The sequence below is a fragment of the Suillus subaureus genome (genome assembly GCF_016647635.1).
Source record: "Suillus subaureus strain MN1 chromosome Unknown BJ212scaffold_5, whole genome shotgun sequence".
Taxonomy (NCBI): Eukaryota; Fungi; Basidiomycota; class Agaricomycetes; order Boletales; family Suillaceae; genus Suillus; species Suillus subaureus.
In genome coordinates this window covers 476,119-493,958 of record NW_024538561.1, presented here as the reverse complement: position 1 = coordinate 493,958, position 17,840 = coordinate 476,119, and the positions used below count along the sequence as shown (strand labels likewise).

General features: G+C 47.2%; 5 protein-coding genes across 5 annotated transcripts; 4 read left to right on the top strand and 1 right to left on the bottom strand.

Moving 5' to 3' along the window:
* Window positions 1-1,119: 1,119 nt before the first annotated feature.
* Window positions 1,120-2,559, bottom strand: BJ212DRAFT_1476969 (uncharacterized protein; the record flags this gene model as incomplete). Its single annotated transcript, XM_041339467.1, has 2 exons — window positions 1,120-2,088; window positions 2,167-2,559. The coding sequence occupies 2 exons, from the start codon at window positions 2,557-2,559 to the stop codon at window positions 1,120-1,122; spliced, it is 1,362 nt and encodes a 453-aa protein (XP_041196952.1).
* A 1,303-nt stretch (window positions 2,560-3,862) lies between these two features.
* On the top strand, window positions 3,863-4,362 carry BJ212DRAFT_1328783 (uncharacterized protein). The gene has a single exon (XM_041334672.1). It carries the CDS (start codon window positions 3,910-3,912, stop codon window positions 4,192-4,194), a length of 285 nt encoding a protein of 94 aa, XP_041196951.1. The 5' UTR covers window positions 3,863-3,909; the 3' UTR covers window positions 4,195-4,362.
* Window positions 4,363-8,517: 4,155 nt separating this feature from the next.
* Window positions 8,518-11,911, top strand: BJ212DRAFT_1328727 (P-loop containing nucleoside triphosphate hydrolase protein). Its single transcript, XM_041334671.1, has 12 exons — window positions 8,518-8,617; window positions 8,674-8,830; window positions 8,878-8,994; window positions 9,044-9,052; window positions 9,110-9,335; window positions 9,393-9,986; window positions 10,042-10,210; window positions 10,272-10,501; window positions 10,554-10,827; window positions 10,883-11,040; window positions 11,105-11,306; window positions 11,391-11,911. Exons 3-12 carry the CDS (start codon window positions 8,915-8,917, stop codon window positions 11,459-11,461), a joined length of 2,013 nt encoding a protein of 670 aa, XP_041196950.1. The 5' UTR covers window positions 8,518-8,617; window positions 8,674-8,830; window positions 8,878-8,914; the 3' UTR covers window positions 11,462-11,911.
* Window positions 11,912-12,908: 997 nt separating this feature from the next.
* Window positions 12,909-14,308, top strand: BJ212DRAFT_810876 (uncharacterized protein). Its single transcript, XM_041344117.1, has one exon. It carries the CDS (start codon window positions 13,021-13,023, stop codon window positions 13,837-13,839), a length of 819 nt encoding a protein of 272 aa, XP_041196949.1. The 5' UTR covers window positions 12,909-13,020; the 3' UTR covers window positions 13,840-14,308.
* BJ212DRAFT_1476967 (uncharacterized protein) lies at window positions 13,857-17,497 on the top strand (the record flags this gene model as incomplete). The annotated part of the gene is made up of 5 exons (XM_041339466.1): window positions 13,857-14,320; window positions 14,378-15,313; window positions 15,363-16,612; window positions 16,661-17,419; window positions 17,478-17,497. The coding sequence occupies 5 exons, from the start codon at window positions 13,857-13,859 to the stop codon at window positions 17,495-17,497; spliced, it is 3,429 nt and encodes a 1,142-aa protein (XP_041196948.1).
* Window positions 17,498-17,840: the final 343 nt, after the last annotated feature.

Below are 17,840 nucleotides of genomic sequence, written 5' to 3'. Positions count from 1 at the left end.
GGAAGTCAGGTTTTGGTATGTTTCTTTCTTGCCACAGTCTTATTATTGCATTCCAGAAATCAGGGTGTTGCACATGGTTATTTGGGGCGTAGATGTTGGCTATTGTCAGGTATGTTTCATTATGCCACCTTATTCTTAGTACTGAGGCTCTCCCTGGTATGATCTCATATGTTTCTAGGTCATCTATGTTGAGTATTTCTTTGTTGATAACAAAGGCGATTCCTGTGGAGTTGCCTGGATGGAAAGGGTCTTGTGAGTTCAATACTTTTATTCTTTTTGAGTACAATGATTCAATCTGTGCCTCATGTTCAGGTAGCAGGTGGGTTTCTTGGACGCATAAGATTCCAATTTTTCTCTCTCATGATGTGGTGGAGAGGTGACCATTTTGATATCTCGTTATTGTTTCCTAGTAGTGTAGAAGCGCAGCCCTTCATGTTTAGGGTAGCTAGTAGAATGTTAGCTCTTGTTTTCTTTTTGTTTGGTGATGTGCAAGGGGTGTCTCATTGTAATGTTGCCTGGTGTGGCATTTGAGAGTGGGGGAGTCCACCTCCATTCTCCTGCATAGCATCATCTGGGATGGCCCCAGCGGCTTGAGGGCTTCCCCCTCCACTGCTCAGGAGGCTTGAACCAAGGCCGGGAAATGAACCGAAGAGTGAATTTATGTTTTGAGATTGCTGAGTAGTCGATTTACTGCGTCTTCTATATGACTGTTAAGGAGATGAGGACTGTCATATCCCAGGCAGTCATGGTGGATAGATGTTCACGCTACTTAAACGAGGTGAGTCCTGTACTCACTAAGTCTTTTTGTGGTCACTTGAGCTCCTCAGCACGGCTAATCCTTGGCCTAAATAGGCCTCTGTTTTTGGCTTGCACCATCAGGGCACCCTTGGCTTTCCTGTCTTGCTACTGCAATCAGTAAATTTGGGCCGAGGGCTGGGAGTGCATGAATCTAGCCCTGTAGATTCAAGTTTGCGAGTTGTTGCCGTTGTCAGGAACAGGTGCACATCGCAGGAGTAAGATGTTCTGGGGAGGGGGGTTTATTCAGGTATGGGTACTACAGGATGCGGGGTACATAGACTATGATATGTCAGGTATTGTGGAAGTAAGTATGTGCAGAAGCTAGTTAGGGAGACCATTGCCTGGGTACCTCCTTCCTTTGCCTTTCCCTTTCTGGTTCATTAAGTTGGGTCTCAAGTTGGTACTATGCTTGGGCCCGTTCCAGAGTGGAACATTTGGGAATGGGCAGAGCCCGTGGGGGTGGGCAATCGAGTGGCAGAGGGTGCACAGCATAAAGTTGACTGCTGTACCACTTCCCTCGAGTTCAGAGGGATAGGTGAGAGAGTGGAGATATGCTCTGAGTTTTGTCCATACTGTGGGGTTATTGGTGGGGCTAACTGCAAAAATGTTGTAGCGTGGGAGAAGGATGCCTCCACTAACCTTAAAATCAAGGTGCTCTACCCATAGGGTGTTGATGAAGTCCCACACGGCAGCATGGATACATTCTTTGGGGATGTCGCTTTCGGACATGATGTCACAGATGTCCCATCTGGTAACATCTTCTGACCAGACTTCATGGATGGTGGTCTTGACTGTAGCAGTATCTGTGGTGGAGAAACTGTGCAGGCAGAAGAGGAGTAGGGGGGGAGAGTTCACTCTGAAGAGATGCGCAGTGAAAGAGATTTCAGGTGAGGACCAAACGTGCTGGTTAAGGATGAGTGACTTGGTTTCGTCAGAGATGTTGTATACTAGGAAGCTGAGGGGGAAGTCTGCATCTTCTTTGCTGGCATCAGGGCAGGGTGGTGACACCTTCACATCCTGGTCATCTTGATGGACAAAGTGGGCAATGTTCAAGACAGCTTTTTGCAGTCGTTCTACAAGAATGGGACCTTTGACAGAGGGGTTCTTCCCGTCATGGTCGAAGACTCTCACCAAGATTTTCGGGTGAGGGACTTTGAGCCAGGCCATGATGACCTTGGCTGCTTGGTAGTCAAAGAGTTGGGCTGCATGGGCAAGGTGGATGTGTGGGAAGCCACCAATTTGGACAGGGGTGAACTGAGGAATGACAGTGAGGGAGTTGGTGCCATTAGACTTAATGATGGACCGATTAGTTTTGGTGACCACCAGGTGAGCTCAGAGTAGATCTTCTTCCAAGTCCTGTGTAGATACAGCAGGTTTGGTAGGGGGTGGGCTGGAAATGATCAGGTCTGTCATTTCATCATCATCTGCAGGTGCAGGAGTCTGCGCAGGTGATGAGTGGAGGGTGTCAAGGGGCATCTCAACCATTGTGTCCTTCTCAAAGATGAGAGAGTTGAGTGTTGGAGTAGTTGTGTTCTCTTCAGATTCAGAGGGGGGCAATTGGGAGATGGTGGTATGAGGTTTAGGTGAGGGGGTGGTGGGGGTAGAGGTGTTGTCATCTGTGCAGTCCCCTTCGTCTTGTAAGACATTGGGTGGGTAGAATTGTGAACCTGTGCGGGGAGGTCTGGAGAGGGGTTGGTGTGTTCCCATTGGAGAGGGATGAGCATTGATGTTGGCAGTTTTAACACTTGAGAGGTCCTTCATATCCTGCAGTGAGGTTGGGGATTTGTGTTGATTCAGTGAGGTTTATATACCTTGTTTAGTTTCCAGTATGGGGATAGTGTTATCTCACATAGTATCGCATGGTTGTATTGTTTTGGTCAGGGATTGTGAGGTGTGTCTTCCTATATGGTTAGTTTTCATGAATAATGTGGTTGTGGGGAGGTCAGTGAGGTGTTAGGGGTTCAGGCATTGCTTCGGTTACAGGTTGGGGGAGGGGGCATAGTGTCGCTTGTCTCACTTGTTGGGTTAGTGGGTATGTACACATATTCTGGTGGTTGTTTAGTTTTGTCAGTATGAATGTTAGTCATTTTTACATGCATTAATTTACATGCAGTCTGATGGGGTATTTTCAGGTGTTCACCTAGGTGTCACTTGATATCTCTGATGGTTTTTTTTCAGGTGTGATTCATTTTGCGAGGGATATATGGTGTTGGGAGTTATGGTTGTACATGTTTCATGGTTGTTTTTATCATTTTTGTCTTGTTTTTAGTTGGAAGAGGTGTTGGGTGTCGATGTTTTTTGTTGATGTTGAGTTGGGGTGGGGGCTTTTGGGTTTTTGACATTCATTGGTTTCAGGGGTGGGATCAGGTGCATATACATGGGTGATTCTTAGTCTGTTCAAGAGGTCTTTTTCATATGGAAGGTTTGTATATTTGAGGCCAGTGGGTTGCTGTGAGCGAGAGTCACTCAACCTGCCTGCATATAGCATGGGAAAAACCCTCCATGGTCGTGGTACAGGTTCAAGTGCCATCCCACCCCAGATTTTGACTGTATTCTCATTGTGTCCACCCATCACAATTTTTGTTGCACTGGGCGAGTATATCACTGCACCCACTTGTGCCCAGTTTTGATTGTCAGGACAGTGCCATTGTGCCACTCTTGATATAGCTTGATATCCCAGACTCTCAGTGCCGTCCCATCCAACAATCCGCTCATCACTTGATTGCCGTTTTTACTCCAACACAATGCACACACAATACGGGTGTGTCCTGTCCACATGACGTAACTTCACTTTCCCATCATAGCATCCACTTGCGACTGTCTTGCCGTTTGAAGACAATGCCATGGACCACACCTCTGTGTCATTCTCATCTCACCAGTCCTCGCCTATCTGTGTGCCATTCTCTTAGACTCGTGACCAGTCTGACGTACGTCCTTTGAGAGTGGGAAATCTTGACATAGTCAGACTGGTCGATCTCGGAGAAATTTGGCAGGCGAAGCACGGAGTTTGAAAATTGCAGGTGCCGTTTGTGCCAACGCCGTGTCGTCGTCCATCATATCATATAGACACTACTATATTGCTACATCTCTATGTTATGACCGGCCCAAATCATGAGTTTTAACATTGATTCCGTATTGCTCATGTCCATATCTGCTTTGAATGCTCTCGACAACCTTCCAACGGACTTTACAAACACGTTTTCAACCATACAGTTCCAGCAAGTACTCGAAACCTTCGCGCACCTTTATTTCGTCTCGAAAGGCACCAAACATCCGAAGTTATTTCAACCCAAGGCTCTCGTATCTTTACTGGCAGGAAGAAATGTGATCCTCCGAGCTGAAACTGTGCGGGTGCATTACTTCGGAAAAATCCATCCCTCCAAGTGGCCATGCTAGGTTTGTCTGAGATGGTATACACCAGGAGGTCCGTAGCTGTCATCTGCATGCCAGAGCATTTTCAGCAAAGAGAGAATTTTTTCCTGTGTCGAGGCTGCGAGGGTCCACTGTCCATGCTAAAGATTCAGACGGCAGAGCATACTGCAGTGGTGGTGGATAATATGGAGCAAATGGTATCATTTGTGGGATCCTATTTCAATTTTAGTGCTGCAGCGCAAATCGAGAAAGATGCGGTACTCTATGCAGTGCGCGAATGAAAGTTAACTGTAACTATGTGGCACTATTACTTCGACCGGCATAACCGGCACTTGCACATTTTCAAACTCCGTGCTTCGCCTGCCAAATCTCTCCGAGATCGACCAGCCTGGCTACGCCACTCGACTTGTCCGTGGTTATACAAGCCAGGTTAGTATCGAGCCTACCGTTCTCTATGTCCAATAGTCGGGGTGAGCCGTCTGCCGAACATGTGATGATGTGACATCCGCCGTGCAGATGTACAACACCATGTACCCAGTCAGTATGACCTTGCATCATCCGGCGAGGCATTACCTCTGACATCTCACCAGAGGAGGAAGACATGATCGGCCCTCGGAGTCTCAACTACGGCAGAACGGGGACGATGATTTCTGCTGGGATCTTGGAATCAAACTGTGTTATCCGGCAATGGTGATAATTCCTGGTGAGTTCAGGGGCCTATCCTCTGTCTGTAAATCACTTGTCAGAAGCACACCAGCCATGGCTAATGAGACAGTCCACTTACAGGAATCCAGCCCTTACCTAGAAAACAACTTCGGGACTGTATATGCAGCAGCTACTACGCTGTTGTTCGAGAATGTACAAGAGGTTCTTATAAGTCGCTGGTAAGCAAGTGGTGAGTTTAAACCTACAGAAGAGCCTAGAGTATCACTTACGTGAAGCACTGTCTAGACGAACCTAGTACTCAATCCCCGGTGATCAGAGGGCGTCTGGTTGGGAGTCGAGGAAGTTGGACACTCGTTCGTTCAAGAGGTGGGTCCCATGCGTCATCCTCGTGTTCGCTTCACAGCTTATTGCTGTGTAGATCGAGCGCTCAGATCTGCGTCCGGTACTGTGTCCATCTTCCTATACGTAAGAACTACGTTCAGGTTAATGGTGCTGCACTCCCTCTACTCCGCACGTTTCTTCCAGTCTACAGGATATAGTATCAGCACCCGGGGCGGAGTTGGTTCCAAAGGCAGTCATGGTGAGTATCACTACTTCGCAAATACCACCTTAGGACGAAGTCGCTTCGCTTTATTGCGATAGTCGACAGTTCGCTGTATTGCAGCCGCTTCATTTTCACGTCCCAGTCCGTAAATTTTGAACCTCGTTCTATCCCAAATGATATCCTATCGTTACATTAATTCAGCTGTGATTGCATATAGACCCGTTGCGACTTCAGTATGATGATGACGTCTGGAATAAATCAATAAGGTCCGCGACATACCTTTGATTTTGTTTGTGACATGTGGTATGTCCGTTGTCTCCTGGTTACACATTGAAGAGTTTGATCATGACGCTGCTACAGTGATGCACGACAGTTGAACGAAAATCGGTCGTCGGAAATGGGTCATATTGAGTCAAAGCATCATTCCAGATGCGGACTCCCTTGACTTGCACCGATCAAGATGGCTGCTGAATCAACCTCATTACAGAATATGGAATGCGTACCTGTGTCTCGTGTGCAGTGCACTCATAATCGCTATTCAGTAGCATACCCCGGACGTTCGGATCTCAACGACACCTTTCTACCAGTACCTAGTCAGCAAGACCCCTTTTGACTGGATACGCTGATAGATGAGTGATCACGCCAATAGTACATATCAGTGAAATCTGATGCGAGATGGAGGGTTGATGGAGGTGCACGAGCTTGATCAAGGGTGATCCCCCGAACGTCTTATCTATATCCATAGATGCCAAACATCTACCGCTGCATACGTGCTTATGGACATCTGCTGTCGAATCCGGGGGGCTTCTGGGGCGCGTTGCACAATCGAAGTTCAAAATGGTCCAGGATGGTGGCGAGATAGTTGAACTTCCGTGCGCTGCTCACCCAGTAAGGAACTTCGCATTTTGGTACATGGTTACAATGAACTCAACTGTCGTTTCAATCAACATGTACGGGTGAGCAACCGGTCGACCGATCAGCTGCTATATTTGTCCCAACACGTGTTTAAGCCCTTATCAATTTGTCTTGACCTTAAAAGCAGACCGAGCATCAGTGATCCCCCGGCTATGCTCCTTTGTCTGTTCATGTCAGAGCATCCCACCGACCTATTCCACAGCCTACATCACGCATGACCCCGACATCGTGACTCGCATCACGCAGTATACAATACTCTCGCGCGTTGTTTCAAACGATGATGGTTCTTAATTCATTGTACACAAGATGCTCGTATCACATTTAGGTCAGTGGAATAATCGCTCTTTGGATCGTGCAGCTCTAACTCATGATGCATCCCATACAAGTTTCCATGAGATCCTGTTCTCGTAGAACACTCTAAATGGAAAGGATCAGTAGTGCGATGCTGTACTTTTCACCATCTTCTGGTGCGCTTGAGGCATCTATAACCATCTTGTGGGCGCCAAATTGACACACTGTGTATCATTTATACGAGGAGAACTCGCACTGTAACTGCATACCAGTAGCACTGGTATTTGATCATTGTTGCTGGTTCGCTGATACAGTGCGGAGACTCAGATGTTCTGATGATGCTTTTACCAGTAGGTGGAGAATCATGCCGACATCACCATGCGTGCTTTTGTTGCTCCAGTAGGACGACCAAAGTAGAGTGGTGATTTGTTTCTTTCACTCTTTCATGCAGCCTTTACTACACATCTGCCTCCATCCATAAGTACGTCACCTATGCGACAGTACCTCATCAATGAGACACTCTTATGATAGACACTCATGATGCATGTCACAATCTGACATTCGCATACCTGCTATGTATGTGTCATTACTTCGTATCTATGCAAATGATTGATTCACAGCGACTCTCCTTTTAACTCGCAGGATGGGCCACATCAATAGCGCGCAAAATTCATGCACATATTCAAACATCGAGATCGAACGAGTCGAGGAGCACGTCACTGCAATCCTACTCAGTCGGAGGCAACATACAAGAAATGCAGTTGTGATTGGGAGGGGTGTGCACGTGCAGTTGAGCACAACGATCGGGTACAAATTAGAATGCACAAACTTGCTACTAGGGGTACCCAAGGAATAGATGCTACAAAGTATAATCATTCGCCACTTCTGATCAGCGCAACAATGCCCTGCTATATAGTTACATTTTTAGACTTCCCAAGCAATCAAAATTTTCTGAACCTCGTTATCACACGCCGAAAAGCATCGTGATTCGTCTGATGGGCTGACCAGCAACCTCATAAATCAATTTGATCTTTCATCACAAGCAAACACGACGTACCATCTTCGTTGTGGGTGGCAATGAGCCTGATATATAAAGACCAGTGATAGCGAAAGTTTATATCGTGAATGCAAGTATATTGCAATGTTGAATATCGGACCCTGTGGACTTGTCCTGGCGGTGGAGACTGCAACATCCAGGACAAGTCACAGGGTTCAGCATTACGATAGAGGTCCTCGCAGTTATGAGAAACAGAATGGAATGGCCCCTCACTAGTCAATAAATCTTGCAAGACTTGACAGGACTCGCCCTACATAAGGCAGTCACAATAAAAGCTGGGACTGTCGTGTAAGTCAAGGCAAAGGGCTCCGAGCTCGTTATGATTACAAACCGGGGGTCAGATATCAGAGACTTATGATACTCGTACGTTTGAGGGTGATGCATTAATGCCTGACCCGTAGTCATGTTCACAACAGAATGCCTAGTTTTGCATGCATTTGACGACAACGATCTAGACGATCTTCTTGCGCTCAGAAACGATGCTCATGATATGCGAGAGGGACTCACTCCGCAATCGACAGAATACAAAGAATCCATCAAAGAACTCGATTGACACTGGTTCATCGATATCTTTGAGGAAGCGGGAAGACCCGTGGGGCAGTATCAGGGTGACTGAGCGCGTGAAGAACCGGTATGGATTGTTCAGGATATCAATACTTCCAAAGACCTTGGACATGAGACGGGAGGATGAACTTCACTGCAGACCACGCGTCTTGTTGAACATCCGTAGCAGTATACAAGCTGGTCACGAGCCTGAGTTGTTTAGTTCGAGATTGCAGACGAGAGTAAACGTGTAGAAGCATATGTGATTGAATACAGTTTTGCATCTAGTATAAGTAAGCATTAGAACAAATAAGGATAAATGACGCGCGGTATCCAGTCTGCGTTGTGCTGCGTAAGCCATGCTTACCTTGTGGCAGGATGAAAACTATCGATGAGGCTGTTACACATTGTAGGGGTGCTCAATTTTAAAAGTAAGTCTGAGTTCACCCAGGACTCGTACCTAAACGTTAAACCTTATGGCGCGCAGCGCCCGATTATGAAGTTTGAACAGGTTTGAACCCTTTCGGCGCTTGTTCTTGCCCCGTTCCATCTTGCTTACTTTGAAGACCCTGCGGCTATGCAGCCGGTATGAACTTACTGCATTTCAACTGACGTGACGCCGCAAGATGCTGTGCAGTGTACAGGTGCTCAACATGTGGTTTTGTACCTGTGCTACTCACCATACATAAAGCTAAAGGCACACTACGTTGTTCTCAAAATTTTCCATCATGCCTAGTACTGAGAAAAATCCTGGTGAAGGAACAACAACGCTCCCCTTGGAGGCGCGAGTTGCTCGTTATGACCAGTAGTGAGTTCTTCCATATCGTCCCGGTTCTTTATATCAATCTTCATTACAGTTTCGATCCGTGAGCATCTCCGGAATGGAATGTTCAGTGTTTGAACTTGATAGCGCTCTCTTCCAGACGATTTTCAACAACCGTCTACAAAAAGACGAACACGACCAAACAGTCAAAGCACCTCAGGAGACTGGATCAAAAGAAACCAGTTATTGTCGTCCGACGAGTCATGGACAGCAAGGGCCGACACACGAAGACCGAAATTGACATCCGAAGTCAAGAACTTTGCGAGGTGCTCATGGAGATACACCAAGGTGTGGAGGGTCTAGATCTCTTGCGAAGTTCCCCTGTCGTAAGTTGAACATTAAGTATTTTGGCATCACAATGCAATTCTCATTACATATTTCAGTGTGACCAGAAGCTGCTTTTTTTCTCTTTCAACGAGCTTAAAGAACGATTGGATCTGGAAAGGTCAAAAGGCACGCCAAACCCTCCCCTAATTTCTGAGATCGAAGTGGCCCTTCACTTTATCCAGGAGGAACACAAAACCACCTTCGCCGACTTTCAGTCATTGACAAGACACGAGTCCATCACATTCGATTTACTTTGGACATTATTCCGTCATGGCACCCTAGTCTTCAGTCGCCACGAGTTCACTGAGCAGGACTACATTCTCCGAGTCACGCGCTTTAAGATCATGGAGACAAATGAAGGAATCTTCGCTGCAATCCATTGTCATATTATTACTGACGATGGCGAGCATTTTGGAATTGCTAACCAAAAGCTTCTAATCCCGTCATTCGAAGGAGAGCGGAAGATACAAAGCCTGTCTGCTTTTCCTCTCTTCTATCACTCGAATGGACGTGACATTTGCGAACTTGCCACCAAACGAGGTCGGAGATTTGCAAGCTTGCAATGCCAGACTTATGGTGAGATTTCTGGGATGGCTGCCTGTGTCGACGACCATCCCACGGACGACCGTAAGGACCTTCGAAAGTACAGGGTGAGCAGTAATAACTCATCCTGCTAATAGTATGGCCTATAACAAATCAATATAGGCATACGGGCGTGTCATGATCGATCCTGGCGCATTTCGTATGTTTAAGCCTGGCTCTAGTCTCAATCTCCCAGTTTCTACCCCATTGAAGCGAGCGGAACTCGAGGAAGAGCAATATATAATCTGCACTCCTGTTGTTATAGGCTTTTGCTTCGGAACAAAGCAGTGGGGTACGATAATTTTCCCGCTTGGTTCCGCACATTTATACAACAAACTTACCATGTATCTCAGGTGGATTCGCTCTTGACCACCTGCGGGACGTGTCCTGGTCATTAGAGCCTTTCGATCGTCTGGTCCTGGACAACAGACACAAGGAACTGATTCATGCATTAGTGGAGCAGCATGCATCACGTGTGTCAACCTTTGATGACTTCGTGCGAGGAAAAGGAAAAGGCCTTGTCGGATTGCTTGCAGGTCCACCTGGATGTGGGAAGACACTTACAGCGGAAGCAGCGGCAGAGGTAATTCTCGACATAACTCATGATTTTATCTACCCTCACTACCTTCGGTCAGGTAACAAAGCGTCCCTTGTATTGTGTTTCGGCAGGCGAATTGGGGTCTAGCTCGGAGGATGTAGACGGCGCTATGACTCAGATTCTGGAACTTGCACAGCGTTGGAAAGCAGTCGTCCTTCTCGATGAAGCAGATGTTTTCCTGTCACAGAGGAGGGAGACTGATGTGCAGCGGAATGCCCTGGTGTCTATTTTTCTACGACAGCTGGAATACTATCAGGGAATCATGTTTTTGACGACCAACCTAGTTTCACAGTGTGATGCTGCATTCGAGAGTATGTTTTTTTTTCACTTTGCTGTAGTTGTGTTCCTCAATCAATCGCAAAATAGGTCGAATCCACTTCACGGTGCACTACCCATCGCTGTCTCGTGTCTCGCGCAGACAGATCTGGAAGACGTTCATCGATAAGACATCGGATGCCTGCCAGTCTATGATCAGCGAGGCTGAAATTGATGCCTTGGCCCAGGAAATACTCAACGGCCGTCAGGTATGTTGATCGTCACTTTCTTGTATTTCCCCTAGTTGAAGTGATGATGCCAACGGGATCATAGATCAAGAACACCGTAGGAACTGCTCTTTCCCTCTCGTTGCATTCGAATACGTCGCTTTCTGTGAAACACATCCGCACAGTGCTTGATTCTATGCAGGACTGGAACAAGGCTCGGGAACACCACAACTCTTATCTGACATCTGAGCACAAATCAGATTTGCGGGTTGGCGTCCCGGCTGGCATGCAAAGTGCCGTGCATTACAGTAAGTTTGCCTTCGTTGTATCCTGTGGGATTTTTCAGGCCATACAGGATATTTATGAACAGTGCTGATCAGATTTAATCTCAGTTGTGCACATCTCAATTGTCATTCTTGCATATCTCTTCTTGCTTAAGACTGCACAAGCTGGCCAGATGTGACTACACGTCATTGATTGGACGCCACCAATACTGGTAGGCCCTATAGAAATATCTCTACATTTGGACACTTGACTATGTGATTACCCGCTACTTACTGGACACAATTCAACACGTACACGGTTGGATGTCCGTTCTGTTGAGTCTACCCCACATTATCGCAGACTGCATCTCATCAATTAAGTTTCATGTCTGACTGGTTTGGGAGTAGTCAATGGGAAACATGCAGCAAGAGGAAGCTTTGAGCAACTAGGGACTAGTAATCAGATGCGGAGGAATGAGTTTCCGATTTATTAGGGTAGTATCATAATAAAATTGTTTACACATTTTTACACCCAAGCCAGACCTAAGCCCTCCAGAAGGGCCTGGCCTGAATTCCTTCCAGGCCCGAGCCCTTCACAGCCAGGCCCGATGTATCACTATGCACACTTGACCTAGCAGGCGACAACCATGATGGAGCCTTAATTGAGCGCTCATCTGAATTTGCTGATCAAACCATCCAGACCGTTCCGGAACTAGCTATAGAATCTGTGGGGGACTACATAGCCCTTCCAACGTTTCAACCATACTGGTAGACGATGACATCGCCCCGCTACATGTGGCGAATTTCCATATCATTTCTAGGCTGTGTAGTGGAAGCATCTCCGACATCTCGTATCTATTGTTATTAATTGTTTGTACTTCCATTGGGAACGTTCCAGGAGGCCTGCCTCGCGTCATGTATGCACAATATTAACTCCAGATACTACAGGTTCAAACACCATCTGCAGATTTGAATACTTCTTCTAGAGAGAACCTTCTCAGGATGCCACAGTACTATAGCCTCAAGGCTGTTGATACTTATGTCACCCAAGCGCCTCTGACTGAAGGACTCTGCCGCCTGCAAACATACTTAATTAGCTGCCAAGCTTGCTACGAGTAAAACGGTTGCATCCACTCAACACTATGCATCAGCCAGACTAGACAACTCCCCTATTACAGTCCTTAGAGTGCGCGCTCAAATTTGATTTGTTAATATGCCAACTAAATGTTTCTGTCTCAAGGAAAAACTCCCTTTGAACAGGCCTGGGAGGCATATCGCGCAAGCATAAACTCGTCTCAGACCAAAAAGTTCCAATTCATCGAAAAATGCTCCAAGTTTGCTTCAGAATGGCGTGATCCTGCTGCAGCCATAAACGAAGCTATCACAGAGGTGGAGAGTCGGGATTACCAGAAACAATCCCGGAAGGTGGTTCGCGCGTATCTGCTCCCATTCATGAATGCCTTATCAGGTTTCACTGGTATCGTGAATGCATTAAGTCAATTCAGTGCTTGTCGTAAATGCCTTCTTGGATGTTGACCATCTTGTTTTAGCCACCTTGAATCCGATCGCATCCATCGTCTGGGGCTGTCTCCAAGTCGCTATCAATGCAAGTGCTAATTCCTAGTTGAACACAAATTTCAATGACACTCATTGCCCAACTTTACTTCTTTTCAGAGCCTTGATCAATGCGCGAGACTCTTTGAAACCATCCACTCCGAGTTGGCCTCTCTTGGTGATCATCTAGAGGATATTGCCGGCTATGGTGACCTGTACCAAGAAAACAAAAAAATGCAGCGAACACTGTGCAATGCTTACATCAATGTCATCCGCTTCTGGTATAGAGTCGATAAGGAATGCACAAAGTCAGGTCAGATCAAAGTTTGCGATGACAACCGAGCTTGATCTAACAGTAGGCTTAGGACCAAAGCTCGGGACACCTTTTAGCACAAAGAAATTGGGAGGCATCATAAGTGACATGCGTGAGGACGCTGTGAAGATAAAAGCATGCGCCAGTCTACTTCATTGCCAAGAGTCTGGGGAGGACTGTCACGCAAATAAAGTGGCCCGGCGGGAGGCGGAAGAAGAGAGGATCAGGGCAGAAGATCACCGCCGGTTTCAGCGGGAGTTGGATGAAACACGCAAACTGGACACAGTCTTGGATTGGCTGTCATCAAAATCCTTGAACGATCAGTGTTTCGCACGGCAAGAGAAGAACTTACGTGGCCGTAGCCAAATCACCTGCCAATGGCTATTTTCCCATGATGAATTTCTCCAATGGCAGAACAATCCCCCATCATCACCGATCTTGTGGGTCCATGGTCCGCCTGGATCCGGGAAATCGACCCTGTGTTCGAGCGCCATTGAATTCCTGGCCAAAAGCTCAGAATCAGAAGTAGTGATTTTTCACTTTTATGACTTTGCACAGCATCTTTCTCCAGAGAAGACATTATCCATTCTCGCAACACAGCTTCTCTTCCAATACCGCCAGCGCCTGCAGAAAATTCCAGATGAATTACAAAAAATCATGCGCACACCCGAATCTCTCCTTGAAAGGTTCAAAACGTCATCAAGGCATTAATTAAGGGATATTCGAGGATGTACTTCTTTCTCGACGGTCTGGATGAAGAGACAACGACAAAGAGTTCGTGGGATGATGCTGTATTAGTGCTTCGTTTTCTCGCCAAGCTCGTGGACGACTCTCCTACCAGAGTTCGTGTCTGGTGTAGTAGCCAGCGCCGGGACCGCATCAGCAAGGAACTCCAGGGGTGCTGTAGCCTCGATATTGATGGCTACACGAGAAGCGATCTTGCTTTGTACTTATCAGAAGAGGTTTCCAAGCTTCAGTGGTCAAATCCATCCGACCAAGCTCATATCTTGGAGACGCTGAAAAGTCGTGCCGAGTGTAGTTTTATTTGGGCAAAGCTCATGATAGACGCCCTCGGAGAGTGTTGGTCGACCGCCAGGATGGAAGAACATCTAAAAGAGCTTCCAGAGACTCTGGCAGAGTATTATTGCAGATTTTTCGAGCGTATGGAGAAGCTCTACCGCCCGCTAGCCTGGTATGTTGGTCATTTGCTCCACCAAATGCTTGCAATACTGAACATACAACTGTGCAGCAAAGTTTTTGCACTTGTTATTTTTGCCCGACGTCCTTTGCGATTGGAAGAACTTACCGAAGCTGTATGGTGCTTAGAGAGTGGGCCCCACAAAGAACTCCAGCAAAAGGCCAAGCCGAATATCAACAGCATCCGTACCATAGTCCAACCCTTCATCGAATTCATCAACACCAATAGGACAGATGATTCTAGCACTGAGGAGCAGTATACCTGTCGTATCTTACATTCTACCCTGCGCGATTTCCTTGTGGGCCATCCGAATATCCTGTGCGACAATTCCTCAGATCTTCATATTAGTGCCGAGTGGCCGGCTCGCGCTTGTTTGCGTTACCTGGGCCAATCTCGATATTCCGGCCTACTAGTCAGACGGGAGGGAAGGTGGCTCGACGTGACGGAAGACCCGGTGGATCGTCACCCTTTGCTTGTGTACGCAGCCAAGTACTGGGACAAGCACCTTGACGATGTCACTATCACGGAAATTGGTAGTGTTGAGTCCTTCATCACTTCTCCTAACTTTAGGACCTGCATGCAGGTCCAGAGCCTATGGGTAGAGGCGCAATTTTCGTTCTTCTCCCGTCCCGACGAGGGCAATGGCTTCAACACATACGTTCGGCGGGTGTTCCCGTCGTGGTTTGCGCGAGCTCGAACTGGTCCTGGTCAAAGACTTTGGACAGACTACCGCCAATTGTTGCACGAGTGGATATATTTCCTCAGCTGTAAGCAGTGTGGCGGGGAAAAGACATGCGAAATATTGCCGTACGTCGGACAATTGGATCGCATATGGTTCGGAGCTCTCGGTCCGAACAATTTCCTGTCTCGATTGAAAGGCAGATGCACAAGTTTTGCTTTCCAAACGGATGTTAATTCTGATGGAGCTCAGTATGTTTTCGATGCGGTCAATGAGGCAGGAGACAAAGTCATGACATTACGGATACAGTCAGTGAATACAATTTTCTAGTATTTGATCGCTGAAGTCAACCTCTAGGGTATCAAAGCCAGAAGCTCGTGTCAACAGAACATCGGTCCTCAAATGCTCTTGTGAGAGCTGGATTCTATCTAACGAGCATCCTCCAAAGCTCCAGAAGAAGCAGACTATACAACTTACTACCAGTAGTTGCAACTGGGACTTGTATGCGAAGTCCGTAACCAACCCTGCCTTACAGACAGGCAAGGCTGCGCCAGCTGCTTTTGGGCCAGATTGTCAAACCCTTCGGATTGGCACCCAGCTGTACAGGCGAGCCGATAATGGCACATTTGTCGCCATTCCTGGGCAATACTTTCTGTGCGATCTGCGCTCCATCTACATCGAGGAATTTGCATGTCACCGTCAGTTCCTCGTTCTCACTTCTCGGGCGAAGATTTCCAAAGGAGATCTCAAAGTGACTCGGAACAGAGCAGACGAGGCGGGTGATGAAGACGACGACCTAGATACAGGTGCCGATGAAGATCCACGGGTAGAAGGGGATGAACTTGATGAGGATTCAGAAGGTGAAGACAGTTCCATAGTGATCGCAACAGATTCGGAAGGGGATGAACTTGGCGAGGACCCAGAAGATGAAGACAGTTCCATATTGATCGCATCAGATTCAGAAGGGGATGAACTTGACGAGGACCCAGAAGATGAAGACAGTTCCATAGAGACCGCATCGGATTCAGAAGACGAGTCCGAAGGCGGTACTGAGTCGGAAGATTCGGGCAACGAAAGCACAAGTGAAGGCAGCACTGATTCCTCCGCTAATTTTGAATTAGAAGACGATATACTCCCTCCATGGGCCAATCACTTTGGCAGTGAGGACACCGACACCGACAACGAGAGCTGTCCTTCCTTTGATATCAGCGGCTTCGGTGTTGACATTGATACCGAGGACTGCGATGACATTTCTGATCACGAAGAGGATTTAGAAAGTAGTTCTGATGAAGACGATGCTATCCCATCTGAAGTGTTCGACAATAATCTCTTTTGCGATGAGGAACAACATGACTGGGAGGGACTCTCGAGGAAACACGCAGAGAAGCGAAAGGCTCGAGAAACCATTACTGTGTTTGACACTCAATCGTGCACTCGTCTCTTCTACCTGAGGCGGCCAATCAAGTGTAGATTGTTTGCTTCGCCGCCTGTCTTCCACCCCACGAAGTCCCTGGTCGTCTGGCCACTTGCCGATGGTGATGTCTTGTTTGTGGATTACTTGGCAAAAACGTACTTCACCCGGCGGCTGCAGCCATCAACCCCCCACAGTAAGTCCGATAAAAGTTGGAGCAATCAATGCTAATAGCCGATATCAGCGGGTCATGTCTTCATGAAAATCCATTTTTCTGAATGTGGTGAATTTTTGCATATTGCCACCCTTGAAGCACAGGGGAAGGCTCCAAAATTGAAGAAGGATTCAGAACCCCTGCCTCCTATCAATCTAGCTGTCCTCGTGTGCACGTACCATCTCTCTCGGAGAAAGACTTCCAGGTCACCCCCTCAGCAGATCCATCGCATGAAGCTAGCGTTGGGCCAAACCACACGGCTGCACGTATCAAAAATGCCATTCACGTTGACTTGGACTTCAAAGGATCTCTACTTCAGTTGCAGCGAAAAGTCGCTGCGAGTTTACCGCATTCCGTTGTTCAGTACAACAGAAGAGAAGGCTGAGGAAGATCTACAGCCTGTGTGGACGCCTCGGAAGCCATTCTTTCTTCCGCACAGTGCAATTAACCGAGCGGTATACTATTTCCCTCCTGCGGAGAATAAGAGCGGCAAGCAGCAATTACCCGCACGCATCCTCATCGGGAGCGACTTTACAGCATTGAAGGATATTGAACCGAACGAAGCTGAAGAGGAATACGGTGTATTGTTGGTGAAACGCGTCATCGAGCACTCTGTTCGCAGAAGAGGAGAATTCCATCCACCCATTGGGTGCTATGTCGATGAAGACACCAACCTTGGCGGATGGGTTGATTCTCATGCCCGCGCAAATATTTTACAAGATCACGGCGTTGGCCGTTTAGACCCTCGCATGCCAGTGGAACATTTCAATCCCGATGATGATTGTGATTGTGAGTGCTACTGTCAGACTACGTGCATGGTCTCTTACATTCTCGTTTCTGTTCGCAGTGGAACCGTTCATCTATTAATTATACCAGCACGTTTCAGAGTTCATGTAGTTACTCCATCCCTATATGTCAAGTATGTTGAAGACAACCGCATTCCAGAAACCAAGGCTCACCGGTACCCTGAGTGACAGGAGAGGTGACCAGCTGAGTATTCGCTGGCACGCTGTCGACAGATGAAGAATCGTTGTTTCTTTTAACTAAGTCGCGTGCAGTCTTGAAGCTGATCATCCTGAGATATCCAACGAGTCTTGAAGTAGCTACTAAGTGATCAATCGCTACGTAGTGCCATAACTGCTAGCGATATTGTTCATCCTTTTCGTTGAAGAGTAACACTTGTCTGTAGCCTCTTGACATATAGCTCTCT

Bases quoted from the DNA above. Each gene is read 5' to 3' on its own strand.
- BJ212DRAFT_1328783 (XM_041334672.1), top strand. From the start codon at position 3,910: ATGAGTTTTAACATTGATTCCGTATTGCTCATGTCCATATCTGCTTTG.
- BJ212DRAFT_1328727 (XM_041334671.1), top strand. From the start codon at position 8,915: ATGCCTAGTACTGAGAAAAATCCTGGTGAAGGAACAACAACGCTCCCC. The intron at 9,336-9,392 runs GTAAGTTGAACA...TACATATTTCAG, and splicing joins TCTTGCGAAGTTCCCCTGTC to TGTGACCAGAAGCTGCTTTT. The intron at 10,502-10,553 runs GTAATTCTCGAC...ACCTTCGGTCAG, and splicing joins CAGCGGAAGCAGCGGCAGAG to GTAACAAAGCGTCCCTTGTA.
- BJ212DRAFT_810876 (XM_041344117.1), top strand. From the start codon at position 13,021: ATGGTGACCTGTACCAAGAAAACAAAAAAATGCAGCGAACACTGTGCA.